General features: G+C 36.0%; 1 protein-coding gene across 1 annotated transcript in view; it reads right to left on the bottom strand.

Annotated features, from left to right (window-relative positions):
* Positions 1–2905: 2905 nt before the first annotated feature.
* The window catches only part of LOC140755994 (F-box only protein 32), a 33931-nt gene continuing 17974 nt past the window's right edge, over positions 2906–18862 (bottom strand). Inside the window, exons 3-9 of the mRNA XM_073091366.1 lie at positions 10135–10228; positions 6333–6522; positions 5334–5515; positions 4913–5005; positions 4312–4472; positions 3963–4071; positions 2906–3277 (exon numbers count right to left, since the gene is read on the bottom strand). Of these exons, the coding sequence (XP_072947467.1) occupies positions 3182–3277; positions 3963–4071; positions 4312–4472; positions 4913–5005; positions 5334–5515; positions 6333–6522; positions 10135–10228 (925 nt within the window). The 3' untranslated portion in view covers positions 2906–3181. The remainder of the gene's footprint in view (positions 3278–3962; positions 4072–4311; positions 4473–4912; positions 5006–5333; positions 5516–6332; positions 6523–10134; positions 10229–18862) is intronic.

Below are 18862 nucleotides of genomic sequence, written 5' to 3'. Positions count from 1 at the left end.
ATTTTTATCTTGGTTTAATAATAGGCATGAAGGTATAACAAAATCCACAACAAAATAGTAGATATTTTTTATATATTGATTTGAGATAAACATGAATTTAAAATATATGAATATCTTGCTATAATAGTATTCATATTTGTCTTCTATGTTTGACCTTAATTGTAAATATTACATACAGATTTTAATAAAGATTATAATTCAATAACTTGAAGTCCATCTTACAGAATTTGAAAGTCTGGTATATAATAAGAATTATATCTTGAATTTGGATGTTTCTGCTTGTCTCCCGACAAAGAACAAAAATACGTAGCTTCCTTCTCATCTACAATTTAAGCTCAACAGCTAAACGTTAACTATAGTGATTGTGTCCTTGTATAATTAAATATAATTATAGGACGAAAAGACACAATTAACTGTGGTTACTGGTTATTCAATAAATTGCATTGTGGTGAGTTATTATTGACAAATTTATCTCCTGTCATCATATTTATTTTCAACAGCTTTTCTTTCTACCCTAGAGTGATGTCCTTTAGTTAAATATTCAAATACTTTTCTAATTCTCTGATGCTCTTGCATTGGTTGGTGCTTAGTAAGTTTAGTTTCGATATTTGAGATCATAAAACTGTTTCATTCATGAAGCATTTATATAAATATTCATTGCATAAACCCACAACAAACTTAAAATGCATGACCTGAAACCTTACACACAAAAACAGAAATAATTTGGAAATATCACATGGATCATCTTAAAGCATCAAGGATAAAGCAGTGCAGTTCTAGCTTATTTATAGTCCGCGCCGAACTGCTAGTCCGCTCTGAAGTTGTTGCGCAGGACTACAAGCATATACCCCCGCGGGCGAGAGCGGGCAGCGGACGGGTGCCGGGAGGTTTCGCGCCATTTTCGTTTCGCGAATATCTACAATTTGCTATTCGACGTGACTCGGGTCTATATTCAGAGCCGACTAGCTGTTTGGCGCAGACTATAACCGCTCTTTAGTATGGCGTTTTATAGCCTTGTTAATTATATTTCTAAAAAGGTTTCTACAGATAGTCCAATTTATCTGTAGCCTTAAATCTTAATATCAAAGAAATTTAAATACTGGGGCGGTACAATCATAACATAGCATAACGGAACAATAATATTAGTTTACTACAAAATTTTCTATCATTTTGTCTTATTAAAAAAAACGTGATACATTGGTATCTGGCAGTATAATTACCGTTATGCAAAGGATTATGTACACAAGATATTGGCGCAACTATTGAATGAATAGAATGAATGAATAGACAGCTATCAACAGATTCTATTACCGCTCATTTTTATAAATATATAATACACAATATATATTAATTTTCAATGATTTTTTATATACATAATAAGTTCTCATATTACAATAAGTTAATAACACAACAACTACTTGTATATATTACAACAGCCCGTGTTGGTATAGTATAACAAGTAGATTAAAATTAGAAAATTTACAGAACTAGCAACCTCTATAGTTGTCATAGTCAAACATAGAACACCTTTAAAAATAGAACACTTTATGGTTGGTAATTTTGTCTCTGATATTTAATATTATAACATGTAACACTTCTGTGCGTTTATACAAAAAAGCACAACTTATGTAATTTAGCTGCCCAATACAGCATAATATTTTTTTCTCTGAATTATGAAAATACAATTTATTATTTCAATCAGAGAGATCACAATATTTTTGTAATGAAGCACAATGTATAATTATCTCTGTATATAATACCTGTAGTAGTAGGTACCTGAATTATTTCCTGTAGTACATGTTCACATACATTTTCATTACATATTTTATGTTCAAATAGATTAGATACTTAATACCGTACTTCTAAAACGCAACTTTCATACGATGGTTATAGGTACATATATAATTATGCAGCTTTAGGATTTAAATCAGATGTTTATCGTATCGCGAAATTGCTATTATGTTTATGTGTGAAGTATCATACAAACAGCATTATGCATACATTCATACAATCAGCTTGATTTGTATGGAAGCATTATACTTTAAACCCTCACGAAAAGTGGTTTTATCTAAAGTTTTATAAAATACTGATCAATCATGTATTTATTTGGTACTATATTTAAAATAGAAAATAAAGTTCTCAAAATCGAATTCGCACATAAACGAAATTAACAATTAAATATACATAAACTGACGGACTAACTCATAATCCTTCTGATAGCTTATCATTCCTTTTTCTAATGCATATGGGAACTATTTCACTCTTATGATATTCAAAACTTGCTTCGTAACATTCAAGAAAGCACCTCTAGTTTTCTTAACTTTCCATGACGCGTCCATTAATTTCATTTGGAAGACATTATTATAATTATTTCAATGCAGTTTCTAAGTCCGCCAGTTTATACCACTTAATAAGACCGTTAGTAATATTAAAATAAAAATCAAAGTACATATTAGGAAATCCATATTAGGAAAAATACGATAAAACTCGTCGTAATGACAATCAGTTGCCGACAGCACATGTATAATTAAAATAAATAAAAAGAGAATATCTCTACAGCGCTTGTAGGAGTGCCCTGTATTCAAATACCTGTAACGCAGGCGTGGACACACCGTTTACAAGTGTATAGTGTATAAAGACAGCACTGTCTACCTCTCCATATTAAAGCTCTGCTCTATTCACAGTTACAGACACCATAACGCGGTAAAGATCTAAGCACATATATTAAATTTTCACATAATAGGTATATTTCATATGAGTTAGGTCTGTTCCGATATACTATAACTAACAACATTTTCTTTCATATATCATCCCATAAACACACACATACATATCCGACAAAACGAAAACATTGCCAAATAAAACCAAATGAATCAAATAACCAAACGCAAAATGACTCTTTTTTTGTTCATTTTAAAATGATGAATCTATATATTTGGCTTTCATATCAATATGGTAGACTATTTTCTTATACAGTTATCAGACAACAACGGTTTTAAGATACGTTTTAAGATATTGTATATCGGAACCATATCTAAACCGGATCATTTTTCTGTCAGCGATCTGTGTGTCTGTGTCAAATAATCATAGACAAAACTATTTGTGTTTGTGCTGTGTCTCTACGGTGTCTGTATGTGAATAGAGTTGATAGAGTAAGTATGACGGCAGTGTAGGTTTGTGTTTAGAGCGAGAAGAACTTAAGGAAGGCCGCGGGCGGCACGGGGTGCGGCGGCAGCGGCCCGCCCGCCTCCTTCAGTCTTTCACGGTACTCGGGGCACTGCAGAACAATAATAAAAACGCTTTCTATACTCACAGACCCACATTAGGATCACACAGAGACAAATACACAAACGCTCAGATCCAGCAACAGATGTCTATATTCATCATTGAGATATCTTCCTGGCCGGAGATTGAACCCGGGACGTGTAGAGGACACGTCAGACCGGTATAGTGACCGCTCCGCCATGCGGGTTGTCAATAGTATCAAAATCAAGAATATTTATTTCAATGTAAAATGTAATGTAATTTCTCTTTTGTATTCATATGTGTTTGTGCGTAAATATACAAATTAAAAATAAATTTGCAATTATGGATGAGCCATTAAACATTATAAATGTTTATTTTATGACATCTTATATTTCTATAGCTTTATAAAATGCCAATATTCCCATATGTTACCTATAACGCCTAAATTTTCGAAAAAAAAGTAGCTGTAACGCCATAATGTGTAAATTTCGCCAATTCAACCCTTTATTTAAGAAAACTCAGACAAAAGTAATCGTAGATAGATATTTTAATTTTGAAAATACTTTAACATATATAGTTAAAACCAATGATATTTTATTATGTCTATATTTAAAAATAAAATGGTTGAATCATAATATTGATTCATGATATGTTGCTACAACTGAGTAAAACACACTTGTGGTAAGTTCTACTGTTGTCAATAAGGTTTAACTTACCTGATCTGCTATACAGGGATGCCCCAGTGATCGCCAGAAAAGGCACTTGCAATGGCGGCAAAGCGACAAGGTTTCCGCGTATTGCGCGTCTTCTCGCAATCCGTACATTCTGGTAAAAAAGAGAAAATATATAAAAGAATATGAAATAACTTAATAAACGGTCTATCTGGCAATATCATTTAAGAGTAACTAAGCAGTTTTCTATTCTTGCAGTTTTATATGCTTGTAGTTGTGTTCGATTGCATTGACTCTCTAACACCTGCGAGCATTAATTTCAGAGCGGACTTGAAGTTTGGCGCGGACTATGCTTTCTAAGCATATATAGAAGTGGTAAGATCAAAGCACTAACTTCCTAAGCTGATGGAAGATCTGCTTCCAATCGGCATCCTTCTCGTCAGTCTTGAGAGCTCCGGCGGTCTGCTGCCGCGTGAAGTGGAACGCCACCAGCTCGCGCCACACGCGCTGCTCGGAGCACACTGACGCCATCACGCTCCACGCTGACGATGCTGACTGGGGATATTGGTGAAGTTGAGGAGATTTGATAGGAAATGGTACATGGTGATTTGATAGGGAATGGTACGGAAAGTTATAACTGAAGTAATTGGGCTTCGAGGTTTAAACTCCCAGGTACTAGTGATTTTTTAAAGTTCATAAAGTGCTATTTGCTTTAACGGGGTAGTGCAATCGTGTGGAAACCTATGCATTTAAGAGATCTTTAAAAAACCTTTTCAAATTTCAAATGTGTGTCTACCAATTCGCGCTTGGTTAGCGCGGTGGCCTAAACCCCTCTAAATTTGAGAGGAGTCCCGTGCAACATTGGGAAAGTAATGTGTTGACGAAGTAACTGATGAAACGATGAAGAACAACTGAATTTATAGTAGCTGACAAATTAAAGTGGTTGAAAAGGTCCAAAAAGGAAAATAAAACAAGAATATTATTATAATTCTTACATCTAAATCCCTGTGATCCGATATCCTCAAAAGGATCTCCCTGATGCACTCCTCGGGCATATCGTGAAGTTTAGGCACTATTTCGGGTCCGGGCTGAAATAAAATTTACTGTATTATTATCTACGATACATTATTTGATTATAAACGATGAAAATCAAACGGTATTTTGTGACACAAGGTCAAGGATGATTCTTCGAAACAGAGGACTCTCGACTCGTTTGGCCATAAATAATAACTTATTGGGATTAATTATCAGCCTCTGACATATATTGTTACATATAATTACCGGTACAACGTAATGTTTTTAATTATATTGAAAAATAAAAAAATGCCATACGAATGAGTCGGGGACACTGTTTCGCAGCACCCAAGAACGATAAGAAGTTTTCACTTCAAACACTCTAAAAAAAATTGAAGGTACTTCTTGTATCCGGATGCTGCTGGCGATGCGGTTGATCCTCGCGATGGCGTGGTCGTGGTGTCCCCACAGCGCGCGGCTGCCGAGCGGCCGGCCCCAGCACGCGCGCCGCTCCGCCTCGCGCAGCGCAGACAGCGCTACCACCAGCGCTCGCAGCGCGTTTAGGTTCTGCTTTGATTGTGCAACTGGTTGGAAAGGGAAATTATATCAGACTAGCTTTTCCCCGCGACTCCGCTCACGTTGAGGTTTTTAACTGTTCCTCGGGACCGGTACTTTTTTCGGAATAAAATATACCCTATGACCTTTGCTGATCCCCTGATCACATGCGTACATTCAGTTTTATAGTGAAGGCGTTAAAATATAGCAAACAAAGAAATTCACATTCGCGTTTATAATATTAGTAAGATTTCTGCAGGGACGATTACGAGTAGGTACATTCGTGACGAAACGAAGAAAACCTTCAACCATTATTTTACATTTTAGCACAACATTGGCCGATCCAGGGTAAACGGGGGAGTTATAGGGGCTTAAGAATGTAGACTAGTTGATGTCGCAGAATCGGATGTAACTTTCCGAACGTGAGTGTGAATTCGATCGAATTTACTCAATCAGGTTGTCAATCCTGATACGGATTCCAAACATGAGATTCATTGATACAACAGCTCGAGGCGTCTAGGACGCAAGTTGAATGTGCTGCCTAGGAGGAAAAATATTAAAGAAAAAGGTTTTTCTGTAAAATAAGCTACATATAAGGTTTTGCCAATCCCTAAAAAGACGCCTGGGGCGGAAAGGAACTTACGCTACGTATACCAAAATATTACGTTGTCCATTTTTCCATTCCATTGCCTAAAGTTTTCTTCCCTCATAAAACCTTGAACCTTTCAAACTAATTCTGACTTTATACCCCGGGCTATGGGTCAAATGAGATCAAACTTTTAAAGACGATGACAAATAACATCATGTTTTTCAGTAATGAACAGTTTTAAAGAGCGGGGAATATACCTTGATCAGCAAGTTGTTCAAGCATAGACAGCAGTAACTTCTGGGCTGCTCCCGGCAGGTGGGTCAGCTTCTGCCCGCCCAGGAGGAGCTCCAACAGAGCACAGATGTAGTTGAATCTTCGTACATCGCGCACAGCGGATGTGAAGTCCAGGCGACGGACGGCTTCTGATAGACCGTTGAATCCTGCAATCTGCAAGAAGAAATAATATAAGAAACATAGGAGGTTAAATTTGTGGTGTAACTGTAATACGTTTAACTATGGACAGACTTTTAAACATTGGATGTTTTCGTTATTTTACAGACGATTACGTCGTGTAAATTGTTTATGAAATATTTGGCTATGGATCAAATGTACAATATCTTTGGTGATAATTGCAGCGGCACCATAGCTTCACCTTTTTTAGCTTAATGACAATAGTACTGTGTTTTGAAGGGTGTGATAAAGCAGAGGCACAGGAGGCGTTCTTTGTAAGGTTTAGCAAAACTTCAGTAATTGAACTCAGATAGGGCTTTAATCTTATTTGCAGTTGATTACAGATTTCCATTGGCGACAATCATCACTTAAAATCAGGACTCGTTCGTTCGTTTGACTCTCTACTTTCATAACATTGATTTGAAGAGGTAAAAAGAGAAATTTCGCCAATCTTCTATCACCCCTCCCTTGAAGTATGTAATTGGTAATTCTTATATTACAACCCTGAATCGCGCTGTCGTCAGCCCCCTAGTGCATGCTTTTTAAATATTACACAGGGACCCTATATTTTAGAGGGGAAAAGTATGTCTCTAAGTCTTGAATGAGACGTTTTCATACTTTTCATTACATAATGTACCCTTAACTTGTTGCAGTACAGAGTGTCAACCAAAATGGCCAATTTTGTGTACGTTTTCCGCTCTCACATCATTGAAAACGAGCGAGAGGAGAATAGTAATAGCGCCAATTCTTTAATTAGTGAAAAGAGTTACAGTTACACAATGTTTTTCAGTAAAATACCCCCGCAATATTGTTGTGAGCTTTTGTGTTGTAAGATTTTGTTTTGATGTTTTGTCCATAGTATATTTTTGTATTAATTTCTAAACGTACTGTGGACACATTATATTTTGTATTGTTTAATTTCTATCGCCTATTCATTATTTTTCTTGCTCGGTACTCTACAACGTTAATCTCTAAAGTTTAGAGTTTAGAGTCTAAACTCTTACAAAACTAGAGTATAGTCCGCGCGAAACTGCTAGTCCGCTCTGAAGTTGTTGCGTTCAGGTGTAGTCATACAATTGGCTATGGCGACGCGAATCATTTCTATATTTGGAGTGGACTAGCAGTTTGGCGCGGACTATACCAGCATTCTCGCATGTATCTTGTTCCTTATTTTAGTACTAATTAAGATGTAAACACGAATGTACACTTATCTAATCGAGGCGTAACGACTGAACCATTATTCAATCAAGGAGCGTACGGTTAACCGCGGGACATATTAATCAATACGCATTTTGCGTCTTTATTTCAAACAGGCTTCAAAAATATTCGAGTACAATGTACGTACAGTATACAATTGTTTAACTTGTGTACTAAAACAATCTAATCACGACCTAGGACCATAGTGTTTATCAAAATGAATGTAACAAACATAAATATATTAAAAATATTATTATAGGATTTTTAAAGAAAATATCGTGAACTGCGCGTCTTCGCATAATTTTAGTAAGTAGGTACTTTTTATTATGCTTTTATTATTTTATAATATAGAGGTAGCAATTTATGAGTAGGCAATACGCAGTCAACTTGATGCTCAGTGGCTGCTGCCATGCGTATGACATCCTATACGTATGGATGCGATGCAGCCTCTAAGGATTGTTGAAACGCCTCGCCTCGCAAGTATGTCTCCTTAACCACACCCTATAAATCGGAACACAATGGCGCTAAAAACTAAATACTGTTATTATGAGGTAAAAACACTTGTGGCGGCGGACTCGAATCACAAATGGTCCTACCACCATCAAATTACAAAGTAGTATTATGGTAAAAAGTTGCATGTAAATATAACTTATACAATTATGTATATGGGCATAATTCATCGACACGTAAATAGTGTTTACATTTTGTTACTCACGTGCGATCGACATTACTACGCAGTTTCTCGGTAATAGGTTAATACAAAGTTGAATCGTGGTTGAATCAGAGACAACGTGTATTATATATTATTAATTAAATATACTTTTTTGGCAAAGGGAGATCTCCCGCCGGGCTAGGTGATCATGTCGTGGGGGCGGCCGTGCTCCGACAGTCTCAGTTCGGAGCTTGTATATATGCAAGATATTTGGAAAACTTTGATAGCGTGATTCAGAATACTCGTGGCGCCATCTCTTGACGAGTAGTGGGAGGTCGCCACATCACCCCCTGCTCAGACCGGAGGTCGATATCCATTGACTGTGGTCCGCGAAGTCTTCGTCCAGGTTTGCAAGCACCTCGGAACGCCCTCGTAAGTCTGCGGTGAGTCGAGATGTGAGGACGAACCGAGGACTCGAGGTTGGGGCGAAGAGAGACGGCGAGCTGAGCTACTCGAGCCGTCCGGGCAGTCGCGGAGAGCAGCTTGACCAGCCACAGGAAGTGTTTTTCATGATGCACTGCGATGCACCTGATGAGCCGCTGAATGGATGCTGTGAGGTTGCAGTCCATCCAGGGAGTGAAGTTGCCACCATCGATGAGGGTCAGAAGGGACGTGTTCTTTGTCTGGGGTCACCACTTTGGCACAGGGAGATCTCCCGCCGGGCTAGGTGATCATGCCCGGGGAGCGGCCGTGCTCCGACAGTCTCAGTTCGGAGCTTGTATATATGCAAGATATTTGGAAATTTTAACATTATTTTAACTATTAACTAAGAAATTTTAACTATTAATTTGGATATTTTAACATTAAAAAATAAAATAACAATATTTTGGAAATAATTTGACAAAAGTCTTTCGAAATCAGCAAGCCATAACTTATCTATGGACAGATAAACGACCAGAATAAAGTGGGTAATATTCGTAATTATAGAAACAAAAAAAACCCAAATCCTTAAAAATAATTAACTGAAAAGGGAACAAATGTAGCATGTGTCACTCCAAAAATTTAGGCAAATTTAACGACACCTCATTTTCCCTCCATATCGGATAAAAATTAACACTACATTTTATAATTTGTAATACATAATATACATAAAATTAAAAATTAATGCCTTATTTTGTTATGTTTCTGTCTACACAAATTTGTAATCTACCTACTACCTAATAAACTATCGTCTCACATACAACATTATCAATGAAAACATATGTATAAGAAACATAGGCATTTTTAATAAGTAATAAGAATTAAATTACAATAAACGATGTAATAACTATGTACTTCTCTGTAGATAGGTATGTACGTTACATAGAAATAGGTATCTAGTTCACAACAACAAAATAAATAATAAATAAGAAAACAAAATCAATTTAAGATTAATTGATTAGATATTTCCGTAAAATGAGTAGCTAGAGATTATTTATAACAGACTTAACTTTCACCTCCTACTTAGACATTACTAGATGAATTTTCGAAAATCCTTTCTTATTATTTAAATAGTTTCTTATCTTTCAAAATTTTAACTTCCAAATCGACTAAATTAAGATGCATTGTCTTGATCTAGAAATTTTATTAATAGAAGCTTTCATCTCGTATTTGACCACTTTAAATCTTTTAGTTCCATTTAGACACCTAATAAGGAACGCCTAAGAAAAAATTTCTCTTACCTATTAAGTAAAATTATATTAAGTGGGTAAGGTACTTACTTCTCTAGTGCACTTGATAGTGATGTGGCAGTGTGGCGGTACCCTCGCTACTGTGTCATCACTGGTACTCTGGTCACCTTCCTCGCCTTCGACCCTATAAAAAACATATTTTTTAAGTCACATACAATCTTATAGAATAAAACACACAAATATTGTTTTCGTGTTGAGGATAAAATAACTTTTTTATGTCAAAATTCCATTCAAGATTTAATAAAAATATATTTTTTTAATTATAAATGTAATGCTTGTAAGAAAAATATTCTTAAATGTTTTGTCTTAGCCTATATGTATAACAAAATTTAGTCTATAACTGGACTAAATTTCAACGGAACCTCCACATAAATACTAGCAAACATGTTGAACGTGGTAAAACCCTTTGTGACTGTGCTTTGTGGCTCCAATACCACTCCTATTTCTGCCTTATAACAGCAGTGTTAAGCGCTGCTGTGTTCTGCTTTTAAGGGAGACATATTTTTTCGAGGCATTCATTTAGTCGTCAGGGGTAGCGGAGCGTCTATGGCCGACCTCAGGTAGGAATATATAATCCTATCTGGGGTTGATTTTACAGATGTTCATGGGCGGCAGTAGCCACTTACCATCAGTTGGAATGCATGCTCGTTTGCTACTAATATAAAAAGCGGTTTTAAACACAGTGATATTGTAATTATTTCACCCTACCGAAATAACATCCTCAAAAACCTCAACAGCACTTATATACAAAGTCTCAAGCCCTTTCAAACCCTACGCTAATAAGCCCACCTGACTTAGGTAAATGAAAATGGGAAGCGGGAAACGCACGCAGACAAAGCCACGTGAGTAATTCCCTGTCGCCGACGAGTGCTCAGTCTGGCTTGATCCCCGAACATGATGGAACAAAAGGTTGCGTTGCGTTGCGTATACCATATGTAAAATATGTATCATGCCTAATGCTTACTTTCACCTTCTAGATATATTTTAGGATGTAAGAAACGAGCATGCTGTCCACATGATAATATTTGTCTTGATCGCATTTGGACATCTGTAGGTTAAAAACTCCATTGTCCTTGTAGTCCCGGGACTAAAATAGGGCTACGGTATCTCCTGCCTGTTTCAAGTTTAAGGATTTATCTGCAGCTTTCCGTAGGCAGTAAACATTAATAGAATATCACGTTATCGCGAACAATTCGAGGAATTAGTTGCAGACTAACGGCGAATATGTAAACTTCGCGTACGAATACAGGCGTAAAACCCTTTGATACGCGACTTAAAAACAAGAAATTGCGAAGAACGAACGAGTATTCGTGTCGGGTACCGAATACAGCCGTGTAAGTTATTTACACACTCGTTTGCATATGCATATTTGACCACGACCAATATTGGAATAAATTAATGACATATGGAGCATCTATTGCTTCTTGGGGGAAAAAAAAATCTTCGCATCCATACACTTTCATTTAAAAACTAAAAACTTTAAATATAATCACCCGCTAACGAGCTCCACTTATATCAAAGTTGCTAGTTAAAAAAAATTCCCCCTGAATAAACGGAAACGGTTAATGAGTTCTAAGCGCGAATTTTTAATAACATGACATGCAGCAAAGTTTTCTGGGGCGAATATTTCTATTGAGAAATGCTTTTCCGAGGCCGTCCGCTTCGAATTAAATTTTTACTGGCGTTTAGTCTCACACTGCACGGGAATATATTTTATATAGTGGGGCTTGTAGGATACATGTAGCAAATGTACTGCTATCCATCTTACATTATTTTTAGGGTTCCGTGCCCAGAGAGTAAAAACGGAACCTATTACTAAGACTCCGGTGTCTGTCCGCCTTTCACAGAGGTCTATCTCAGGAACTTTAAACAACTCATTTTAAAAATTGAATGGCATATGTTTCTTATAATAGCATATTATTTAATAGCATATAAGTGCATTTTTTTTTTTTTTTTTTTTTATAATATAAGAGTAGCAGACGAGCATGCAGTCCACCTGATGGTAAGTGGCTACTGCCGCCCATGGACATCTGTAATCAACCCCAGATAGGATTAGATATTCCTACCTGAGGTCGGCCACAGATGCGCCGCTACCCCTGAGGACTAAGCTGGAACGCCTCGGAAAAGTCTCTCTCCCTTACCACACCCTTCAAACCGGAACACAGCAGCGCTTAACACTGCTGTTATTAGGTAGAAATAGGTGTGGCGGTGGTGCCGCCGGAGTCGAACCACAAAGGGTTCTACCACCTTTATAAGATACAATCGCATATTATAAGATTGCATCTCCCGTCTTGCAACCATGCAAGAGTGGATAATACATATGCTAGTAACTTAAATCTATGATTAGACTTGTGTTGCTGACCGTACTTTCTATATCAGCTTTCGCAGTTTGAGAGAAAATTATAATACGATACAAGATACGGCGATTGCTTTAGTTTTCACTGTGAATGTAATTCTTACTATCATAACCTTGTTTGTAATCACAAATCCAATTTAAAATAACAGTTTAGGTACGGTATAACGTTAGAACGATATAACGGTAGCTTTTTGATAATATAAATGTTGTAACCTATTCGTGTAAAATTATTTATAAAAGCATTTGATTACAAAGCAATCAACTTTAAATTGCACTTGATATTTGACTTCTTACTAATAGATCCTGAGAGCATTGATAGCCTAGTGATAGCAGTGATAGCCTGGTGGTTAAGACACTCGGCCTCTCGATCGAGGGGTCCGAGGTTCAAATCCCAGGCACGCACCTCTGAATTTCCAAAGTTATGCGCATATTACGAATTAATTATTACTTGCTAAACGGTGAAAGAAAATATCGTGAGGAAACCTGCATACCTGAGAGATTTATAAAAATATCTCAAAGGTATGTGAAGTCTACCAATACGCACTTGGCCAGCGTGGTGGACTATGACCTTATCCGTCTCATTATGAGAGGAGACCCGTGCGCAGAAGTGGGAAAATAATGGGTTGTTCATGATGATTGATGATGATTGATGATGATAGTAGATCCTGGATGCAGTATTCTTAATTGTTATCGTTGCTACTTTCTAGAGTGATAATATTGATAATAGCAGCAAAAAAACTGCTAGCAAAGCAATGCAGCAAAGCAGTTCAAATGAGATAGATAGGTAGTCATTGCAGAAAGTAGGTATTATATAAAAAACCAACCACAGATTCCCAAAAAATACTTTTTAATACTTTCCCGTTCGTTGTATCAAAACTTCGAGGCTCAATGAGCATAGACCTTAACCGACTCCTCACAAAGGGGGAGTAGCCAAATGTTATTTTTTGTTACTTTTTTCATGGAAAAGTAAATAAACCCCCTAAGTCCCTTTGAGGCTCAATAGATCTAAGCTTTACCTGGCGAATTGCCATTTGCTAACTAGACGGCAAGCGTCAATTCCGCTCGTCTACTCGTAAATCTTCCCTAGGGACTCCTATTTGCAGTTTACACTTAATTCACTTATACGAAGCCGTCAGAAACCCGACGGTCTAGGAAAATACAGACTTAGACCTGTATAATTGTATATGCTTAAGCTTAAGCTATATACGCTTAAGCTGAATATATATCTGCTTTAAAGTATATCTGCTTTCAAGATAAAGTAAGAAGAGGTTTCCTATTTCCTTCTTTGTCTTAAGGCTACTGTTTAGACGGGAAAGATAAAACCTTTTCAACTTAATCTAATTATTTTAGAGTACCTCGTTAATGGATTTACGAAGCTTAAAGTAAAAGGAGTTGGATGGATAACCGCTAGTGCCTAAATATGTAATGATTCGGGGCCGGTTTTTATCACTGGATAGTGGTAAGGATATAGATAGATAGATAAGGATACTGGATATAATATTTTTGGTTAATAACAACAGTTTAAGCGCTGTTGTATTTTGGTCTGAAGGGTGTCACAATTATTAATTAATTAAATATTTTCCAACTCAAGGATGTGTCTGTGGCTGACATCAGATTACTATCCGATTGATTATCTAATCTAATTCTAATATATAAAATTCTCGTGTTACAGTTTTCGTTGCCATACTCCTCCGAAACGGCTTGACCGATTTTGATGAAATTTTTTGTGCTTATCCGGTATCTATGAGAATCGGCCAACATCTATTTTTCATCCCCCTAAATGATAAGGGTTGTTCACCCTTAACATTTTTCGGGTCAGCTAGTTATTTATACATGTTTATAGGCAGCAGATTCCATACCATCAGTTCGACAGTATGTACCTACTACCTGCCTACCTACTGCTACTTCTAATATCAACTGTACTAGTTGAAAGCAGAAATTACTAAAGTTTAATCCAATTATCGATTTTTTTGTTCCCAGTATACAATATACGAGTAATTGATCAGAATTTCGCATTAGAAAGTGGTTTTACCTAACTCTGTGGATTATGTCACTGCAATATCGTTCAGTTTTATATTTTATGTTCAGCTTTACATTACAAATCTTTGTGTCGTGTTGTAAGAACCAAGGTAAGTATGCAATTTTATGAAATAATTACATTCAACTACATATTAAAATAATACTGTTAATACTTGCTTAATATAAAGCAGTTAATACACTTACAACCATAGATTAGTAAAGATTACTCGCTCCTAACAAGAAAATGTAACCTTTTGACAATTACCACTGTCATCTCTTTTCGTGTTTGAAAAATATTAAATAATGTAGTTTTAGATCAGTTACGAATGAAACGATATTTCTTGGCACTTTTTCTTCGATTTCGTGTCTTAACTGCGCATGTTGGCATTGTTCCGCTTAAATTACACCGTGACAGCCATTATGACATGACATGACAGTCATTTAATGGCTTCCTTCAATTACAAGGCGGTGAGATATCTATACTTATCTATGCTCACGGCACAACTTACAGCTCCAAATAACTAGAACAGATAATTATCTAAATTCTTTTTTTGACATGTCTCATGGAGGATTGAAATCGTATCTTTGCTTGGCGAAAAATGTAACATGCGAGTCACACATGTTGTTACATAAGAACCTATTATTTCTCGATAGTTTCTGCATTATCTCTGAGTAATTATTAAATTATTTATACATATCAAGTATGTATTACTTATAATTTGAAGACGTAAATTCTGAATAATCATAAAATAATAACAGAATTAAAACAACATGAAATTAAAAAAGATGACATAAAAATTGGAAAAGTTTTTATTAATTTTTGCAAATCATAGTAACTAATTAATCTGTGCTATAATTTTTAACCTTGAGCATTATTTTCTTACTGAATGAAGCTTATTTTGTAATTCACAAAATATCCTTAAAGCATGATACTAAGCCAAGTTTGGCATTACATTTTTTTTTCAACCCTTTTGCTCTAAATGTGACATTATATAAGGGCAAAACCTTATTAAATAAACATGTATGCATAAGATGCAACCCCGTTCTAGCATATTGTATGCATTTTCAATGAATAAATTTCACGACATCGAGGGATCTTGGAGCCTCAACGACCAGCTTGCTTGAGCTCTCGCCTTCACACTTTGATTTCACAAATGATGTCATGTCATGTCATGTCATGTATGACAAATGTGACCAAATTCGATTTAGGAATAAGTGATATTCACGATAAAATCGTGGTAAAAGGTCATAAGTTTTTTTTAAGTATGATTATGAGCATACTTATTTGTTTTATTCCGTTTGTAAACCATTTTATAATTTATAATAAATCTATATTGTCACGCAAACTACTATGTATATATCTGTTTACTACAAATTTTACACCTGTTAAACCCAAAATTTAGTTAAAATTTAGATCAAAATAGTTACTTCTACACAATCGAAAAAAATAATTTGATTTTAAGACAACACAATATTTTTATTGAAATGAAAATTTGTTGAACGGCTTTGTACCAACAATTGCACACTTTGCACATTTTTTTCTTACTTAGGTATGGTCCGCGCCAAACTGCTAGTCCGCTCTGAATATAGAAATGAGTCGCGTCGCCATAGTAAATTGTATGACAACACCTGCTCACAAAAACTTCAGAGCGGACTAGCAGTTTGGAGCGGATTATACTACTTTGTTTTCTTCACTTCTTTACACGCGTACACTGATAAATGCGTATCCCCACAAACATACACTAAAGAACATTTACGAGATCTTCTATCAACCAACCAAACAGCTACAAATGTGCAAGAGTGTGTGGATCAAGTTATACTGGTACTACGTCGCAACAGCTGTAAGGTCGTTGACATACGATTCGCTTTGTCTCTCAAGAGTCTCGAATTGAGACGCTAACTTTAGACATAAAGGGGCCATTGTGATTGCTATATAAATCTTGCAGCAGATGCAATATCTAGTGAATTTGCAAACGATTCTTGGTTATATAATACCCGAAATGGTTCTAAGCAAACGAATCTGCTACGAAAACGCATGTTTTAGAGTAGAGGTCAAATTATGTTGGTTGTTATCGTAATAGTTGTTAGGTCATTGACACGAGTTGTCCGTATTTCCATTGTACGCCTCCGGAATGACATCGACAATGGTCGAGATACGGTGGGCACGACACTGATTTAGTATGATAGTCATGAGAGACTGTAAATAATGGTCGATTTAAAGGTATTCTGCCCTATTTACTATTTGCTACCTTCTTCATCTTTGCAGCTAAACCGGCAAGGGAATAACTCTGAACAAGAAAAATAAAAGAAACATATTTGAATGAAATCAATCTTTATGTAACGAGTGTAAGGTCATAAGATACAGCCCAAAAAGCAGCATAACGGCCACATTACTTATTATAATCTGTTTGTTTAAAACTATACATTAAAAGCTGTGCTACAAACGCTTGCAAACTTACACAAACCAGGTCAAACACTCTATCCACATGTTTGAATTTTTGACGGCTTGACAAACGTGCAAACGCGCTGTTATAAAGTAAGGCAGGAGACATCTCAATGTGACTTTCCCGCTCCGCCATCAGTCACTATCTCACTATCAATGGAAACACGCCTTTACCATGTCTTTTAAGACGAGACCTCGCCTGAAATACTAAGGTTAGTTCGTACTGTTGGTAGTGATAGCTTTGGGATGTTTAGGTCCCAGAGGTAATTTAGTATTAAGTGGCGGAAGGCGAAGGGCTAGTGCCTAGCTCATTTGCCGTAATACTTAGCAAAAGAGGGTTATTTACCAGAGACTATTAGAATTTTCCATAATACTCATTATTTTTGCATAAGTAGGTGACATATGCTAATGGAAATGCAGTTCGTCTGCTGGTGAGCAATCACTGTCGCACATAGTGTGACCAATTTAGAATAGAACAGAGATCTCTGAAAGCGACAAATTGGAACGTTTCTTTCTAAGAAATTTATTTCACCTCATTTTTTTCTTGGAAGTACAAGAGTTTTGTATTCTTAAAAATTACGAGTTGAATGATAAAATTATATGACATTAAAAAATTGTATATCTCGAAGTAAAACATTTTCCGATATCATATTTTCTTGTTCTATATGAAAAAGATACGAATGACATGGCATTTGACGAAAAATGTCTAGTTTTCAAAAGTCCCATTAATCTATGTTTACGAACGAGTGCAGCCGTCAGGTCATTTAGATCGCATTGAAAAGTTGTCGGGTGAGGTCGCAATTTACATTAAAAAACTGGGTAACATAAAAAAATGCATAAATTCACACTTCGTATTCCGGTTGCATTGCACAAAAACGTTTAATTAGGCTCTTTCAAATAAATTATCACGCAATAGACTAATAGTATACGGATGATAAACCCCAAATAGATGGTCGTACAACCAAGCAGCACGTCAGGATAGGTAATACATCTATGGTCAGGATTTGCCAAATTTATAGTTGAAAAATGTAACACACAATGGGACTCGACCACATGAGTTTGAGTATACAATAATGCGTACAACGATATTTTATCCATAACACATTTACAAGTACCTAGTTACAAAACCAATTAATGACATTTATTATCTGTATTATCGTAATTACATTATGTGCGCATCCATTTATAATAATTATAAGTGCTATACTGTGCAATAATATCATACGAATCACGTCTACAGAGCGAATTCTAACACGATTCCACGAACAAGACCTTTAATTGCTTCGCGGACATGTGAAAGTGAATAACGGCGCTTAAAATAGATTAAAATTAATTATTAACTCGTATTTGTATGCGTAACTCGTTCTGATTGAAAGTAAAAGTCAACGTTACAACGATACATGAGACTTAAACATGAACGCATTTGCCAAATGTGTGGAATTACTTTAACCAAATATTTATTATCTACATTTCGAAACGTCAAAAGTGACAAGCGGAACAACTGGAAGCGGTTTAAATATAGAACGGCATTGCATCGTGCGTCGTGCATTTAGCGTTTCTTCAGCCGTCCACTCTTCTGCCGGTTGAGTGCATGTAGCAGATGGGAGCGGAATGTTTACGATGCCATATGATCATTTAAAAGGAAACTCATCTTAATATACTCGTATCAGGCGTAATAAACATCAAATAAATATTCGTGCTAAGCTTGCAGTTTCTATCGTACATAAAAATTTTAGTCTCTAAAAATGTTTCTGTAAGCATTTTCCCTGAAGTCGATAGGAAATGCAATGCTATAACCATAGATTAGTAAAGATTACTCACTCCTAACAAGAAAATGTACCCAGTTTTGAGAATTGAAATAGTTGCGTAAAAAAGTTTTGCCACGTCTCCGTGCTAAAATGTCCCTAAATATTTGAAATAATTATTTATTATGTAAATTA

This window comes from Epargyreus clarus, unplaced genomic scaffold, assembly GCF_041222505.1.
Source record: "Epargyreus clarus isolate Ecla_fem2 unplaced genomic scaffold, WU_Ecla_fem_2.2 ptg000034l, whole genome shotgun sequence".
NCBI classification, from domain to species: domain Eukaryota; kingdom Metazoa; phylum Arthropoda; class Insecta; order Lepidoptera; family Hesperiidae; genus Epargyreus; species Epargyreus clarus.
Note: the sequence above shows the minus strand (reverse complement) of the source record. Positions and strands in the feature narration are given on the sequence as shown.